Genomic DNA, 19,052 nt, shown 5'->3' with positions numbered 1-19,052 from the left:
AGAAAGAAATAACAAGCTATGCATCTTCTGAATATGAGTAACTACTCTACATTCTAGTGGTATTTCTTGTTGACTTGGAAGAGCCAATTGTTCCTCTCTGCAGAGAAGAGAGCAGCCTGGAGAAAGAATTAAGTCATCTCAATCCATCCATGTGAATGAATAAAGTTTCATCAGATAAAAGCCGAGAGGTTTTTCACACTTCCTCCTTTGCTTTCTCTCACTGTGATCCACGTGCACAGTAATATGAGGCTGAGTCCGCAGATGTCAGGGACCTCATGTTCAAATAAAATTCACTGCGGGAGACATCGGCTGTCAAGGTTGTTCGGCTTTGGAGGGATGAGGCATAGATTATCCTCTAGTTATTATTATCCCAGTCTATTCGGGCCATCCATTCCAATCCTTTTCCTGGAGCCTGGCGGATCCAATGATAGTATGGACCCTGGATGGAAGAACCAGTCACTTTGCATGTTAATTTGAAGGATCCTCCAGGCCTCACCAATCCTGGCCCAGTTTCCTGAAGAGTGATGGAGGAGTGGACATCTAAACGAATGACAAAGGAGGAATTAGAACACAACCTTCCTTTTGTTTTATCTCATTATTTAGATCTTTCTGGAAGATACTCACACAGAGGAGTGGATACTAAGCAAAGTAGAAGGAGGGCAAGATCCATTTGGGAGTAAGGAAAGCTCGTTTTCTTTAGAGCAATGACAGCTTTGGCTCTGTGATGCCCTTTTGTGTGTTTGTGATTATTTAAAGCAGAAACAGCTCAGTGGCTTCATTTGCATATGAGTTTCATGTGGAACTTAAAACCAGTTTATAAGAAGGTTAGGTTAAGTTAGTCGATTCATCCTATCCCAGTATTTTATTTGGACTGCGGTATTCACATGTGCCACCTCAACGATTTGTTCTGGTTTAATTTATATAAATTTATGATAGAAACTACTATGTTAAGGGCTAAGAAATAAGAGTGGTGAAATGAGACAGGGTCAGGAACGATCACGTTTAGTAAACATCAACCTATAATGAGCATGAATTTGAAGCATGGTGTGCAGTACTGCAGGCCACTAAGGTTGACTGCTAGATCTTCAGGTCAGCAGTCCAAATCGCATCACCAACTCAAGGTTGACTCAGACTTCCATCCTTCCGAGGTGGGTAAAGTGAGGGCCTGGATTGTGGGGGAAATATGCTGGCTCTGTTCAAAAGTGCTATTGCTAACATGTTATAAGTTGCCCTGAGTCTAAGGAGAAGGGCAGCATTAAAAACAAAAATAAATGAATGAATGAATGAATGAACAAACAATAAATAAATAAATAACCTATACAGGGTCAGGAGTGAATACATTAAGTAAACATAAACCTGTAATGAGCATGAATTTGAAGCATAGAGCTGCTTACATTAAAATGGAAGGGGAAGCTCATTCCTATAGATTGGGCAGCTGAAGTTTGCAGTGCTGAAGAATGACATCAGAGGTGGTTTCCTTACCTTTTCCTAACTATACTAGGTGCATCCCTAACACAATTTTGCTTTCACACATGCGCAGAGGGGCAATTTTCCTGCTGTGCATTCTTAAAGAGCCCCAAATCACCAAAGTTTAGAAAAAAAAGTCATGCATTGACCAGCAAAGACAGACCAGAGGCATCGTGCCAAAATTGAGCTGAGATAGCCCAGTTGGTAGAGTGCAGTACTGCAGGTCAATAAAGCTGACTGCTAGATCTGCAGGTCTGGTTCAAATTAGAAGATTAAGAAGGAGAAGGTGATGGTGCAGCAAGATGACAGAAATAAATTGAAGATAAAAGAGATTAGAATTTTTTCCCCCTTACACGCAGGGAGTGCCAATATGAAACATCTCAAAATTGTCCATTCCATAATGTTAATATTGTCTAGCCGAGATGAGCAGAAAACCTGATCTCGAGCTCAAAGGAACCCAGTGGTCACGTTAATCCTTCATTAATCTACATGGAATAGCATATTCCCCTTTAAAGAATCCATGCCATAAATTGCATAGTACTCAAAGTGCCCGTCATGTAAGTATATAATAATATATAAAAGTCAGAGGTATCAAACTCACATTATCATGGTGGCATCACAAGATGTTTCGTGACTTTTTCCCCCTTTGCAAAACTGGGAATGGCCAGTATAGGATGCATCCAACCCATGGGCCATGAATCTGACAGTCGGGCTCTAAGCAATGTTCCCTCTAATAAATTGTTTATTTGTTTGTTGGTTTGTTTGTTTGTTTGTTTGTTTGTAGAATTGATAGGCCACTTCCAAAGCAGCGCACCAGACAGCACCAGTAGGAACTCAGCTCTGGATGACATGAAGAGAAAATCCAAATTAATTCAGTTGTATATTGTTCCAAGTTTTTGGTTGGCTTCACATATACTTCCTCTCACTGTGTCTCTCACACAATAGTAGACTGTTGTGTCCTCTGGTTTGAGGTTGTTCATTTGGAGATACAGCTGGCTTTTGGCATCATCTCTGGAGATGGTGAAGCGTCCCTTGACATTGTCTGGATAATAAGTGGAAGGAGATGACCCTACAGTTATGCGGGCCACAAACTCCAGGCCTTCCTTTGGACCCTGTTTCACCCAGCTCATCCAGTAGCTGCTGAATGTGAATCCAGAGGCTTGGCAGGAGAGACGGAGGGACTCTCCAGGTCTTCTCACATCCCCTCCAGATTCTACCAACTGAACCTGAGATTGGACACCTAGAAAAAAAGGTGGTTTAATAAGATTTTCTGCAGGTAAAAACCACAAGAAACTGAGGAATGAGCCCTCTCTTTGATGCAGAAGATAATACCTCGGAGGACAACGAACATGGACATGGACATGAAGTTCAGCCAGAATTCCATTATTGCTCTAAATAAAAAGTTTGGAGGGTTCTAACTGGTAGGAAAACATTTATTCAAAGCTCAACCTCTGAGATGTTGAGGGCTTCAAGAGAACAGGAAGATATGATTCCTTTGAAGAGGAAGCTGTCACTGAATTTACATATCCTCCAGGATAAAAGAGACGAACTCTGTTTTGACCTTCTAAAGTGTCTCCATTCTACTTTGTAGACACAACTGAAAATGTTTCAACATCAGTTACAGTATATTTATTTTAATCCTTAAGAAATATGTAAATCCAAGGTGGATTTGTTGGAAAGAATGTCATATTTGCCAATGACTCTAAAGTGCGCAATAGGGTTGATATTCCTGGAGGCATCTTTAATATGGAAATCCATTTTGCTTTACTGTGACAGGATTCCTGAGATCTGGCTAGCCTGCAAAAATCCTAGGATGAGGACTGAATCGAAAGAGGGGGTATTGAGGCACAGGACCAAATCTATAGATTTCAGACTCAGTCCTGATTGGTTGTAAGGTGGTGTCTTCCAATCTTTGGAGACTAGTTCCACTGACTAGGGAGAACTAAACATTCTAAACAACCCATGAGATGCCCACTCCTCAACCTACCACCTGAATATGATGGTTGATTGCCAATTTTGCATTTGCTGTTTTTCCATTGCATTTATTACTATTTTTTCATTTGTTCCAATTCCCTTCTGATTCCTTTCCCATCCTCCTGTCTAAACCCTCCTCAGCACGATGTAAGAATGGGTCAATAATCCTGCTTGATTTGGTCCATGCAAATATCTGAACGTTTCTGTTATTCCCAACCACAGTTATTAATGGAAAAATAGGGCAGGCAGTGAACCAAGAGAGAAAAACCGTTTCAAAACATATCAAGCTTGGCCTACAAGTGGAAGAGGAAGAAAGATGATGTTTTTATCTGAGAGAGAGACAGAGAGAGAAAGAAAGAGGGAGAGAGAGAGAGGGAGAGAGACACAAAGAGAGGGAGAGAAAGAAAGAGAGAGAAAGAGAGATAGGTATTATAGAGACAGAGACGGAAGGAAAGAGGAAAAGGCACAGAGAGAGAATGGAGTGTATTCTGAAAAACCTCTTGTGGAAGGATGGTCTCCAGGGACCCATTAAATGATAATTTGGAAGCAGCAGAGGAAACCTTCTGTCTAACAGCTGAAACCACCCTTTTATTTGTGTTAACTGGATAATGTCATTGTGTTGGATGCTGCTGCCCCCTTGTGCTAAAGCAGATAGAAGGGAATTATCAGGCACAGGCTCAAAAAAGACTTCCATTATATAGGTGTGAAAATCTGGATTGGGAGAATGTCTCTGGTCTCAAGGGGTTCTCCAGAATGTGCAGAATGAATAAAATGGGATCAATAGAATAGAATGAGCTAAATAGCCCACCTCAAGATATACAGTTAATAAATTTGAAGCAATAAATACACAAACATACACACACACAAACACATTTTTTTTATTAAGAACCAAGAGATAATCATATTCTCGGATACGATGTGTAGTCCAGCCATTATTAAATTACTATTCATGAAATAGAATTTTGTATATTGACTGGTCCCATTCTTCCATTTCTGCCATCACATTCCTATATGGACGCTCCGAGTCTTCAGAGAGAAGCGGCATACAAATCTAAATAATAATAATAATAATAATAATAATAATAATAATAATAACAACAACAACAACAACAACAACAACAACAACAACAATAATGGTCTTCATTTGAAAACCAAAACACATATAGGCATACAAAGGAGGAATACAAAGAGAAAAGGTCATAAGACTCATGGGACTTACAGTCAATGCAACATACAAAGGACTGCATCTCTTACTATTTGTCCGTGATCTTGATGTTGCAGCCAGACCTTGAAAATATTATGCAAATAGAACCAAGGAAACAAAAGAAGAAAGAAGAAACAAATAACAAGCTACGCATCTTCTGAATATGAGTAACTACTGTGTACAGTCTAGTGGTACTTCTTGTTGACTTGGAAGAGCCACTTGTTCCTCTCTGCAGAGAAGAGAGCAGCCTGGAGAAAGAATTAAGTTGTCTCAATCCATCCATGTGAATGAATAAAGTTTCATCAGACAAAAGCCCAGAGGTTTTTCACACTTCCTCCTTTGCTTTCTCTCACTGTGATCTTCGTGCACAGTAATATGTGGCTGAGTCTGCAGCTGTCAAGGACCTCATGTTCAAATAAAATTCACTGCGGGAGGCATCGGCTGTCAAGGTTGTTCGGCTTTGGAGGGATGAGGCATAGTATATCCTCCAGTTATTATTAGTCCAGTCTATTTGGGCCACCCATTCCAATCCTTTTCCTGGAGCCTGGCGGATCCATTGATAGAATGGACCCTGGATGGATTCCCCCGTTACTTTGCATGTTAATTTGAAGGATCCCTCGGGTCTCACTGTTCCTGGTCCAGATTCCTGAAGAACGATGGAGGAGTGGACATCTAAACGAATGACAAAGGAGGAATTAGAACACAACCTTACTTTTGTTTTATCTCATTATTTAGATCTATCTGGAAGATACTCACACACAGGAGTGGATACTAAGCAAAGCAGAAGGAGGGCAATATCCATTGGGGAGTAAAGAAAGCTCATTTTCTTTAAAGCAATGATAGCTTTGGCTCTGTGATGTCCTTTTGTGTGTTTGTGATTATTTAAAGGAGAAACAGCTCAGTGGCTTCATTTGCATATGAGTTTCATGTGGAGCTTAAAACCAGTTTATAAAACAGATGGTTTAAATCCATCAATAATATTAAGTCCACAAGTAAAACATTGTCTCTGTTTCACATCTGCAACATCAATTAGTTGTCCTGATTTGATTTCAATTATATTTTGTACTATTGTACCTGAAATGCATAAATCAAATGACCAAAATTATCTTCTTTTTCTCTTTTCTTCTTTCTTGTGGATTTACATATTTTAGCAAAGCCAAATATAGCTCCCCAACAATTTAAATAGTTTATATACACTACCTCCCTATGAACTTGACATCTTGCCTTGCCTTGCCTTTTTATATTTGGTGGCTATTGTAAAGGAGATGTAGCAATGGGTCCATATTCTAAAGACCTATGATACACAAAGAGCAACTTTAATTTATTATCTCAAGTATCTACCAAGTTTGAAGTATATCCTCCGTTTCTTCATGTAGAAACTTCCATGCAAACCATAGTGCAGAAGAAATGCCTCAAATAATTGTTGGCTGCACCTTGGTCATTTTTTGCTTCTTGGGCGAGGCAGCAAAATAGGACTCCTGTCCTCATGGAAGAATCCACAGTTGGAAGGGACCTTGGAGGTCTTCTAGTCCAGCCCCCTGCTTAGGCAGAAAAACATAACTTTATACAAATGGTTATCCAACGTCTTATTAAAAACTTCCAGTTTAACTACTTCTGGAGGCAAGCTGTTCCACTGATTAATTTTTCTACTTGTCGGGAATTTTCTCCTTTGTTTTAAGTTGCTTCTGTCCTTGATTAGTTTCCACCATTTGCTTCTTATCCCACCCTCAGGTGCTTTGGAGAATAGTTTGACTCCATCTTTTTTCTGGCAGCCCTTGTGATATCGGAACATGTCATCCCTACTTCTTCTTTTCAAGTGACTAGACATACTCAGTTCCAGCAACCATTCATCATATTCTTTAGCCTCTCCTAATAATCTTTGCTGCTCTTTCCTGCTTTCTTCCTAGAGTCTCAACATCTTTTTTATGACCAAAACTGAATGCAATATTCCAAGTGTGGCCTTAAAATTTCATGTGATCTTGATTCAATCCCTTTTTATGCAGCCTAGAATTGTGTTGGTTTGTTAAAAACAGATAATGCCAAAGCAATCTTGTAATAGAGGCCACAGTTAACTCAGAAGTTTATTACAGAACTCATGCCAGGCCTGGCAGGTACAGACTTAAGCAATAATATACACACACAGGCTTATATATAACAAGCTGCCTGAGGCAGCACCCAATCCCGCAGAGAGAAACTTCCCGCTTACATTGTAACTACGGGCTGGCGGCCAATCAGCACCCTGGATAGGGACGCCTATCGCCCGGCTCTAATCTGCGGCTGTAACTGAGCAGATACAACACTCCTATCCCTTTCGTTAGCACATACGTAATCTTTCAAATATTCCGGTCTCTTACAAAGACGTCCCGATCTCCGTGGCTCTATTTCTTGTTCCTCCCTGGTCTCAGGGCTCGCCTCTCTGCTTCCCTCGCTTACAAGCGGCGAGGCTTCTTCCGAGCTGTCAGTTTCCCCATTGCTTCCACCCCGGTTTAGGGTTTCCTCCCTAACGATTCCGGGGTGGCCTTGACCTCTTTCCTCGCCAGTATCCATTCCCTTGTCTAACCGAATTTGGTCCAAATGTCTCCTCCACACTCGGCCATCCCTTAACATGACCTCAAATGACCTGGGACCCAGCTCCCTGCTTATTTCTCCTTCAGCCCAATTCTGCTCTCCAGAATATGAGCGCGCAAACACCCGGTCACCTACTTTCACCTTCCTGGCCGGGGTTTCTGGCCAGGGCACCGACTGTGAATACCACGGATGAAGCCTGTCTAAAACTATTCGAAGTTTGCGACCCATTAATAGTTCTGCAGGGGTCTTGCCGGTGGCCACACAGGGTGTCGTGTGCTGTGCTAATAACAAATCTGCCAACCTTTTCTGCCATGAACCCCCAGACATCTTCTTTAAAGACTCCTTGACTGACCTAACGGCTCGTTCCGCCTGGCCATTACTGGCCGGGTGCCAAGGCGAGGTCAGCGCGTGGCGAATGCCCACTGATGCCAAGAACGACTCGAACAGTACAGATGTGAATTGCGGGCCGTTGTCCGAAACCAGGAGGTCTGGGAACCCCTGTGTGGCAAATACTGTCATCAGTGCCTCTATAATCGTTTGTGACTGTGTGGATTTAAGGTGCACCACCTCCACCCACTTAGAGTGTGCGTCCACTATTACCAGGAAAGACTGCCCCATGAAGGGGCCGGCCAAATCAATATGTATCCGAGCCCAGGGGCCCGCAGGCGGCTCCCAAGCTAATGGCTCCCCCCGGGGAGGGAAAGGCCGGTGCTCTTGGCATGTCCTACAATCTGCCACTCTTTGTTCTACCCCCTTATCCAGCCCCGGCCAACACACGTAATCCCTCGCCAGGCTTTTCATGCGCACAATGCCTGGATGGCCATCATGCAAGAGAGCTAATACCTGGCTGCGCTGCCTACTCGGAATTACCACCCTGCACCCTCTCAGCAGAATTCCTCTTTCCACGGAGAACTCGGTTCGACACCTGAAGAAGGGCACATACTCCTCGGCAGGGGCTGAAACAGGCCACCCCCTTAACACCCATTGCCTCACTTGGGACAAGATGAAATCCCGCCCAGTTTCCCAGGCTACCTCGGCTGCAGATAAAATATGACCTCCTTCAGACAGCGCAAAGACAGAACAAGCAGGTGCGGGGTCCACTAATACTTCGGCCAGGGGGCATCTGCTAAGGGCATCTGCATGAGATATATGGCGCCCAGGTTTGTATGATAAAGTGTAACTATAGTTAGCAAGGAAAACTATCCATCGTGACATCCTGGGGGAGATAACTACTGGGCTTTGACGGGACCCAGACAATAACCCCAATAACGGCTGGTGGTCTGTCACCAGTTCGAAGTGACGGCCATACAGGTACTCGTGGAATCTTCGGACTCCAGCAATCAGGGCCAGCGCCTCCTTGTCGATGTGGCCGTAATTACGTTCCGCTTTAGCCAGCGTGCGGGAGAAGAAAGCCAGGGGAGCTTCTGTACCATTTGGCAGTCTGTGGCTTAAGACTGCGCCCACCCCATATTGAGAAGCGTCGCAGGTGAGTACCAGGGGCAGTCCAGGTGAGTATTGAGCCAGGATGTTATTAGAAGTGAGTAACTCCTTAACCCCTAAGAACGCGGCTTCCTCCCTCTTTCCCCAATGCCAAGGGGACTGTTTGTCCAGAAGTCTGTGCAGAGGCTCAGCCACCGAAGCTTTATGCGGGATGAAGACCGCATAAAAATTTAGTAAACCCAGGAACGCCTGGAGCTCCCCCTTGGATTGTGGCCTGGGGGCATCCCTGATGGCACGAATCTTTTCAGGAGTGGGGTGTATTCCCTGCCCATCCACCGTGAAACCTAGGAACTCGACCCTGGGCACCCCAAACACGCATTTCTTAGCTTTCAGTTTAAGCCCAGCTTCCTTAAATTTAGCCAAAACCCTCCTTACTCGTGCCATTAATTCGTCTGTGGAACCCCCCGACACCAGAACATCGTCGAAATACGGCACAGTTCCTTCCAGTCCATATAACAGGCGCTCCATCAAACCTTGGAAGATGCCTGGGGCGATGGAAACCCCGAATTGCAGTCTGTGGCACTTAAATACCCCCCTATGGGTGATGATCGCCTGGGCCTCGGCTGTCAGGGGGTCTACGGGGAGCTGCTGGTAAGCTTGGGATAAGTCGAGCTTGGCAAACACCCGACCCTCCCCCAGAGTATGTAGCAGCTGTTGCACCACTGGCAAGGGGTATGAATGGTGGGCCAATGCACGATTCACAGAGCACTTATAATCCCCACACAATCTGATTCCTCCATCCCCCTTGAAAGCAATCACCACAGGGGTCTCCCAGGCAGCCTGATCAACCGGCTCTAAAACCCCCTGGGCAATTAATCTGTCTAACTCTGCATCTACCTTAGGACGGAGGGGAATAGGGACACGGCGGGCCTTTAAACGAACTGCTGGAACCTTAGGATCTAAATTGAACGAGATGGGGGTGCCAGTATACCGACCCAAATTGCTGTCAAAAACGGCAGGGAACTCCCGTGCCAGCTGTTCAAATCCTGACTCCCCCACAATAGCATTGACCCCCTCCACTGAGAGTCCCAGAGAAGAGAACCAGTCCAGTCCGAGCAGGCTGGCAAAGGGTCCATCCACCACTACGAGAGGCAGTCTACCAGCAAAAGTCTTGAAGCGGACTGCAAAACGGCCTTCTCCAATGATAGGAATTGCAGCTCCTTGGTAATCCCTCAGGCTCAAAGCGCAGGGCAGCAGGCGACTCTTCCTCCATGCAGGGAAACAGCGCTTGAGGGTGGCCCACGAAATTAAAGAATGAGCAGATCCGGTGTCTACTTGCATGTTACAGCGAGAACCCCCCAATTGAACCACCACAGAAATTTTCTCAGCCGAGCCGGCGGTCTTCCTGACATAAGACGAGACCGGACGAGAGCAGCTGTACACCGCGTTGCAGTCATCTCTTCTAGGGGGGGGGAATCGTCTCTGACCCCGAGAATTGAAGCCAGAAAACTCACGCTGCTCCCGGAACGGGGCAGCCGGGGATCTACGAGACCGGCAAACTCTGGCGATGTGACCTTTGGCACCACACCGCCAACATGCCACATCTCGGGACGGGCAATTTGAACGATAATGACCCCCCCCACAGCCACGGCACGGCGACAAAGGAGGACGAGGACGTCCCGTCGGTGCTTCCCTAGCCCGAGTAGAAGCCAATCTGCAGACCTCTTCATCTTCTTCGCCCCCTAAATCGCCCACCTCCTCCGGGGCCAGCTTGGGTTTATCCGAGACAGTGGCTGCCTTTTGCGTGGCATTAACTGAGCTGTCCATAGAAGCCAAAGATTGTGTAGATAACTCGAAAGCACGAGCCTCCGCCACCGCAGCTTGAAAGGTTAAATCCCGGATTGCCAGGAGACGCCGCTTGAGGCGACCGTCTCTGACTCCGAAAACAAGTCTATCTAAAAGGTAGTCATTAAGGTCCCCAAACTCACAATATAATGCTGCTCTACGGAGAGCAGCCAGAAAGTCATTAATAGACTCCCCTTCGGCTTGATTTCGCTGATAAAAAGTGTAGCGACGAGCACACCTCGAAGGGGCAGGGGCATAATGATCTTGTAATGTTTTCAAGAAATCCTCCCAAGTCACATCATGGATGGAAACAGGGGCAAACAGGGCACGAGCTGTTTCAAACATATCGGGTCCACAAAACCCCAAAAAATAGGACCTCTTTCTATCCCCAGAAATGTCCTGGTATCCATTTGAGATCAGGAAACAATCAAAACGGGCGACATAGGAGTCCCACGTCTCCCCTTGAGGATCAAAGGGGGGGAATGTTAAATGCACAGACATCCTGACTTACTGTCTCCACTGTCAATCTTCAGCATAGGCTCGCTACCTCGTCGCCAATGTAATAGAGGCCACAGTTAACTCAGAAGTTTATTACAGAACTCATGCCAGGCCTGGCAGGTACAGACTTAAGCAATAATATACACACACAGGCTTATATATAACAAGCTGCCTGAGGCAGCACCCAATCCCGCAGAGAGAAACTTCCCGCTTACATTGTAACTACGGGCTGGCGGCCAATCAGCACCCTGGATAGGGACGCCTATCGCCCGGCTCTAATCTGCGGCTGTAACTGAGCAGATACAACAAATCTCATTTCATTCTTCAACACTGTGACTAAATTAGTAGATCAGCAAAATACTGTGGACATAATATATCTAGACTTCAGGAAGGCATTCAACCATGCCCAGAGCTCTTCAATATCTTCATAAATGGTTTAGATGGGGGAATAGAAGGGGAAGTTACCAAATTTGTAGATGATACTAAGCTGGCAGGAATAGTTAACACCCTAGAACAGGGGTCCCAAAACTTTTTGCACAGGGGGCCAGTTCAATGTCCCTCAGACTGTTGGAGGGCCGGACTAAAAAAAAACCTATGAAAAAGTAAAATACCAATAGAAAAATAATGCATTAATTAATATATTTCCATAAATTATATTTTTCTATAATTTCATTCAATATTTCAAAGCTCAATTAATTTTCAGGCACTTAGCATTTACTATTATTAACTTTCATCAATCTTCTACATTTCCAAGTATATTTTAAATTCATAATGCAAACTCATAAAATCATACAGTACATATCATAAACCCGTTTATCATATGTATTTTCCATTAATTTTTACTTATGAAATTCTATAGTTCTAAAATTCTAATCCAATTTTATGAATTAATACATCCGAATATTAAACAATACCTAAATATATCTTTTACCAATATTCCATAGTCAATCCATATTTAATAATCAATCATCCCTCCTCAAATTTCTACCACTGTTCTCATTTCTGGGTCTCTCTCCTGTCTCGCCCCCTTTTCTTTCTCATTTGTTTCTCATTTCTCCCTCTTCCCCCCTTTTTCTCTCGTTCCTTCCCTCTCTCACTTCTCTCTTTTTCCATCCCTGTCCCCTCCCCACTTGTATGTGTGTGTATGTGTGTGAACTCTCGAACCATTTCCAAAAGCAGGTGAGGGCTGGATTTTTTTCTCTCTGTTATTATTTGGGTGCTTTTTACCATATGCTTAAATCAAGAGTCACTTCTCTCTCTCTCTCTTTCTCTTCCTTCCTTCCCTCCCTTCCCTCCCTTTCTCTCTCCCTCTTTCTCCACCCCATCTCTTTCTCTCTCTCTTCCTCTCTCCCTTCCTTTCTCAACACAGCAGAGCTGTTCACTTTCCCTCTCAGCAGGAAGAGGCAAAGGCGCATCTCTCTTGCCTCCAGCTCGCAAGGGGGGCTGCTGTGGCTGTGGCTGACCACCAGGCAGCTCCCTCTGCAGGCGGCACTGCCCTGGCAGCTTGTTAGCTTCCAATGGGAACTGAGCATGCGTGTCCACCTTTTGCCCATCTCCACTTCTCTCGCTCCCCAGCTGAAAAGACACAAAGGGGAGAGGGGAGGAAAGGCTTCCCCAGCATCTGTCCCCTCCCCCACCCTTTACACCAAAAGACCCCTTCCCCCAGTCAAGAGGCTGCAGTGGGGTCTGGCAGGGAGCAAGGGGCCAGGAGGAGCATCCCCAGGAAGGGGGTCCCACCAGAGGGCAGGCAACTGTGGAAGGGAGGGGGGGGTCTTTCACGGAGGGGTGGGAACTTCCTAACTCCTCCAAGCCACAATTGCAGCCAGCATGGAAATTACTTTCCCTTTGGGGCTTCTTTCCCACTTGGTGCCAGAACGTTTGGATACTCTTCGGGAACCCCAGTCTCCCCTCCCCCCAACTCAGGATTTCCCTCCAGGAAAGAAGCTGCTGGCAGCATTGCTGGGGGTTCCCTAAAGGGTGCTGGCGGGGATGGGCATTTTGGGGGCCCTCCTGGGAGGGAGAGAGATATACAAGCCTCCCCCTCCTGGTTTTTTGTGTGTGTGTCTATCTGGGAATCCCATGTTCTTAAGATGAAGGTGTGGGTGGGATATTGTTGGTGTGGTGTTGTGTTTGAATGTTGCATGCGGGTGAAGGAGAGCATTGCCAGGGGAGGAGGAGGAGGAAGGGCATCCCTGAGTGTGCCAACACCACGACTGACCCTCTTCCCTCTTTTTATTTTCTCTTTCTCTCTTTGCTTTTGTCACAGCCTTGGTCTTTTCCATCTTATTCCTCCCTCCTTCCACCCTCATCCCTCCAAGGGTCGGATAAATGGCCTAAGCGGGCTGCGTGCATCCCATGGGCTATAATTTGGGGACCATCGCCCTAGAAGATAGGCTGAAGATCCAGATAGATCTTGATAGACTTGAGCACTTGGTCTTATCTAACAAAATGAAATTGAATGTAGAGAAAAGTCAAGTCATACATTTTTGCAAGGAAAACCAAAAGGACACATATAAAGTGGGTTAAACCAGATTTAACAGCAATGACTGGGAGGGGGATCATGGAGTCCTAGTGGACAACCAGGTAAACATGAGTTAGCAGTGTGCAACAGCAGCCAACAAAGCCATTTCAATCCTAAATTGCATTAACAGAGGAATACAATCTAGATCAAATGAGATACTAATTCCATTCTATAAAGCCTTAGTTAGACTGCACCTGGAGTATTGTATCCAGTTTTGGTCACCACCCTATAAAAGAGATATTAAGACTAGAAAAAGTGTAGAGGAAAGCAACCAGGATGATTAGGCGAATGGAGCCTAAAACATGAAGAGCGGTTGCAGGAACTCGATTGCATCATCATTAACTCAACTTCTTAAGTGTTTTTCTTAGGAAAACAAAAAAAGAGTTACTCCCTTTTTCTGCCACATAGAGACCTAGTTTGCATTAGTAGTAATTATCCTGCTTGCAATTATCTGAGGTCATTCGTTCTCCATATTGACTTTACCCGAAGGACTGCTAGGCAACATTAAAAAAAAAACCCTCAAATGTATAAATGATGCTGCAAGGAACTATAAAACCTTTGTTTTGCATAATCCCAAGCTAGGAAAAGACAAAAAAGAAGGCAGAATTCTGTCCACTGTAGATTTCTCCAATTTATTTAGGTAAAGATTGCCTTATCTCTGCATTGCTTGAAGTCTAAGGAGTGATTTCAGAACTTGGTTGACCTTAGTCCTTTTGCTTTGCTACGGTTGTGCAGCCAGTTATTAGATGATGTAGTTTTCTGATGTTTGCAAATTCTCAACCTACAGATGGCCTGGAAACTGCCTTCATCTAGAGTGAGATGGAATCAGATGTTTGTGTCAATAATAGTAGTACTCCTTCCGTCTTATGGGAGAGCTAAAGCAGACATCAAGAGGTGTTCTAGCAAAGAGTCGTTTTTTGTGCCGCATGAGTGGTATCAACCTGGCAAGCTCCTGATTGGTGGGATAGTTTCTCATATCTTAAATGTATATTTCCAATATACTTTTGAAGAAGCTCCTTCTAAGAAACTGAAAGATGAGCTTCCACTGTGAGTATGTCTCTTTTGTTTCCTTTCCCCCCCCCCTCGGCTATCAGGGCTACACTCCAGTCATTCATTCAATGGCATAACAAAGCAGAGGACCATCCTGTCTTCTTTCTATCATCTGTAGTTCTTTTATACCTTAGAGCTAGTAGCATTTATTTGCTCTTGAAATTCCACATTAAACAAGACACATAAGGAAAATAATTAAGGTAGAATGAATATCCTACGAAAATAGACTAACAATCCTGGGCCTAGAAAGCCTAGAACTACGGCGCCTAAAAGACGATTTGAGTATTGCCCACAAGATCATATGCTGCAACGTCCTACCGGTCAATGACTGCTTCAGCTTCAACCGCAACAACACAAGAGCATGCAGCAGATTCAAACTTAATACGAACCGCTCCAAACATGACTGTAAAAAAAATGATTTCAACAATCGAAGCATGGAACTCATTACCGGACTCAATTGTGTCAACCCCTAACCCCCAACATTTCTCCCTCAGACTCTCCACGATTGACCTCTCCAGGTTCCTAAGAGGCCAGTAAGGGGCGTACATAAGTGCACTGGTGTGCCTTTCGTCCCCTGTCCAATTGTCTTTCCTTTCTTTCACCTATCATATATATTCTCTTCCTTTCATATATCCCCTCCTCTAGGTTCACTTTTACCCTTATATATATTACCACATGTCTATTTTTCTTCCTATGTATTTGTGTATTGGACAAATGAATAAAATAAATAAATAAATAAATAAATAAATAAATAAATAAATAAATAAATAAATAAATAAATAAATAAATAAATAAATAAATAAATAAATAAATAAATAAATAAATAAATAAATAAATAAATAAATAAATAAATAAATAAAGGTAAAGTGGACTGCCTTAATGCATGGGAGAGATTGCAAGGGGCCAATGGTTTTTTATGTTTAAATCAGAATCAAAATAAAGAGCTATGAAAGGAGACAAGGGATAGATCAGCACAGCTGGACAAAAGAGGAAGGCTATGGAGGGAAATTGTCCAGTTTTGTTTTGTTGTTAAACTTGCTCTGCTGAAAGGATTAATATTTTCTTACTTTGGATCAAATGTTATTCTTTCCTCAGTTTAAAATGGGAGGAAAATGACAAGATACGCTTCCTGCAGCACTGTCCATTACAAACTATGGTTACAAGAGAATATAGTAGCTGCCAAAAAAGCCAACACAGTTCTAGGCTGCATTGACAGAGGGCTAGAATCAATATCACATGAAGTGTTAATAACACTTTTTAGATCCTTGGTAAGGCCACACTTGGAATACTGCATTCAGTTTTGGTCACCACGATGTAAAAAAGTTGTCGAGACTCTAAAAAGAGTGCAGAGAAGAGCAACAAAGAGGACTAGGCGACTGGAGGGCTAAAACATATAAAGAATGGTTTCATTATTTTTTTTCTGGTTGCAAGAACTGGTATATCTAGTTAATGAAAAGAAGAACTACCGAAGACATGATAGCGCTGTTCCAATATCTCAGGGGTCGCCACAAAGAAGAGAGAGTCAAACTATTTTCCAGCTGAAGGTAGAACAAGAAACAGTGGATGGAAACTAATCAAGGAGAGAAGCCTCTTAGAACTAAGGAGAAATTTCCTGACAGAACGATTAATCAGTGGAACAGCTTGCCTCCAGAACTTGTGAATGCTTCAACACTGGAAGTTTTTAAGAAAATGTTGGATAACCATTTGTCTGAAGTGATGTAAGGTTTCCTGCTTAAGCAGGGCGTTAGACTAGAAGACTTCCAAGGTTCCTTCCAACTCTGTTAGTATTCTATTATTTTAGTACCACTTAATAGCTAAGGCAGTTCGAAACTTATACCAAGCATTAAAATTTAATCATCACCCTCATAAATCATATCAACCAGAAAAAATGATGTCTTTATTTCACACACACAGTGTTACTTTTGGGCACAGAGTGGGCAGCAACAATATAAGATGAATTGTATGACACCCATGAGAAGGGGGAATTTTCTTAGTCAATACATTATCAAGTTTTTTCAATCCTATTTACTTTTTTGAGGTACACTGCATGAAGGAGAGGAAATATTGAACAAATTGATGGAAGAAGTCAAATAGTTATAAAACCGCATGTGTACGATGAAATATTGTGTGAGTTACATGATGTTTCGTCAATCTTAATTACAAAGAAGACAACAAGAACAATACCGAGCAAAATTCTAAATAAAAGATACCTTTGTTTTATACTGCAAGGATCATTCATGTTACTGGAGTTTTTAAAGAATGCTCTCCTGCTTGAGCAGGGAGGGTTTTTTTTTTAAAAAAAAATCATTTAATTATTTATATATTTATTCATTTATTTATTTATTTTTGTCAAGTATGCATAAGATAATATAATCTATTATAAACTTGATTGTGAATACATGAAATGGATAAATATAAATGGGGATAGTAGGACAGGGATAGTAGACATGTTGCTACATTTATTCATACCCCTTACACATCTCTTAGAAATGGGGTGAGGTCAACGATAGACAGTCTAAGGCTAAAGTTTTTGGGGGTTGGGGAAGAAACTAAGAATCAGGTAGCGTATTCCAGGTATTGACAACTCTGTTGCTGAAGTCAAATTTTCTGCAATCAAATTTGGAGTGGTTTACGTTAAGTTTTATATCTATTGTGTGCATGTGTATTGTTGTGGTTGAAGCTGAAGTAGTCATTGACGGGTAGGATATTGTAGCAGATAATTTTATGTACTATGCTTAGGTCAGACCAAAGGCAGAATAGTTCTAAATTATCTAAGCCCAAATTTTCAAGCATGATGGCATGGTATTTTTTGCGAGCAGAGGAGTGGAGGACTTTGCTCGTGAAATATCTCTGGACTTGTTCAATTGTATTAATGTCTAATATGCAGTGCTGGTTCCAAACAGATGAGCTGTATTCAAGAATTGGTCTAGCAAATGTTTTGTATGCTCTAGTTAGCAGTACAATATTACCAGAGAAGAAGTTACACAAGATTAGGCTAACAACTCTTAATGCCTTTTTGGCAATGTTGTTACAGTGGAGTCTGGCACTTAGATCATTAGAGATAATACTTCAATGTCCTTGAGTTGGATTAAAAGATCTCCAAGGCCCCTTCCAAGTATTTTATCCTGTTAGTTAGCTACAAACCAACCTATTTTTTCAGCTTATAATTCTGGACTAGGAGTGTCTCTAATCACTTTTGTGATTATTATTTCTTTCTAAACCTTTAGAATTTTCTTCTATTCAGCTCCCTGATTTTATTAATGAAGGAGACAATAAGGGTTGGAGGGAAGATTTCCAATTAATTGAGCCCTGTTTAAATCCATACAGTAGGATGTCATGCACTGTAGATTACATTCACCAAAGATGTGTTTATATATATTTTTGTAGTATGTTGCCAAAGTTCTACCAACACCTCTTGGCTCTGGCCTTTGCTGTGAATAAAATCAACCAGGATCCAATGATCTTGTCAAATCTCACCCTTGGGTTCCACATCTATGACAGCCATTTTGATTCAAGGATGACCTATCGGATCACTTTGGACTTGCTTTTCAAGTCACAGACATTTTTCCCCAATTACAAATGTGATCCTTACCGAAGACATATAGCACTCATTGGGGGAATCAGCCCTGACATCTCCTCCTATGTGGCAGACATCTTAAGCCTGTACAAGATTCCACAGGTAAGATCTGTGCACATCAACAGAGCAGCTGCCCTATACTTTTGGTATAGTAACTGGTTTTAATTATTTATTTTATTTTATTTATTTTATTTACTATTACAGTTGAAAGGGACCTTGCAGGTCATCTAGTTCAACTCCCTGCTCAAGCAGGAGACCATATACCGCCACAGTCAGATGGAAATCCAATCTTTTTTTGAATGTGTCTAGTGTTGGGGAGTTCACAACATCTCCTAGTTTTGTTTTTTCTGAAAGTGAGTCTTGCATTCTCAAAGGAATGGAAGTGGAGGAGTGGAAGTGAATACAGAAATGTGGAAAGTTTCCAGAGACTGGAAGAGATGCAAGCATATGGTAGAAACTATACGGTAGAAACTATACTGTCAATAACAAAATAATGTGCTAAATAACAGCTAGGTAGGCAGGTAGGTTGGTAACTATGTATATAGGTATATGATAGATAGACAGACAGACAGACAGACAGACAGACAGACAGACAGACAGATAGATAATAATGATGATGATAATGATGATGATGATGATAGTCAGATAGATTATAGATGATAGACGATAGACGATAGACGATAGACAATAGACGATAGACGATAGACGATAGACGATAGACAATAGACAATAGACAATAGATGGCTGGCTGGCTGGTTGGATGGATAGATGGATAGAGGGACAGACAGACAGACAAATAGACAGATGGATAGATGGATAGATGATAGATAGATAGACAGTCAGACAGACAGACAAATAGATAGACAGATAGACAGATGAACGGACGGACGGATGGACGGACAGACAGA

The 19,052-nt window shown here is 42.8% G+C and overlaps 1 gene segment (V, D, J or C); it reads right to left on the bottom strand.

The window, feature by feature from the left end:
- Nucleotides 1-2,339: 2,339 nt before the first annotated feature.
- LOC139154288 (immunoglobulin heavy variable 3-23-like) lies at nucleotides 2,340-2,851 on the bottom strand. The segment is given in 2 exon segments: nucleotides 2,340-2,707; nucleotides 2,800-2,851. Coding segments are annotated over 2 exon segments (420 nt in total).
- Nucleotides 2,852-19,052: the final 16,201 nt, after the last annotated feature.

The sequence above is a fragment of the Erythrolamprus reginae genome, chromosome Z (assembly GCF_031021105.1).
Source record: "Erythrolamprus reginae isolate rEryReg1 chromosome Z, rEryReg1.hap1, whole genome shotgun sequence".
NCBI classification, from domain to species: domain Eukaryota; kingdom Metazoa; phylum Chordata; class Lepidosauria; order Squamata; family Dipsadidae; genus Erythrolamprus; species Erythrolamprus reginae.
Note: the sequence above shows the minus strand (reverse complement) of the source record. Positions and strands in the feature narration are given on the sequence as shown.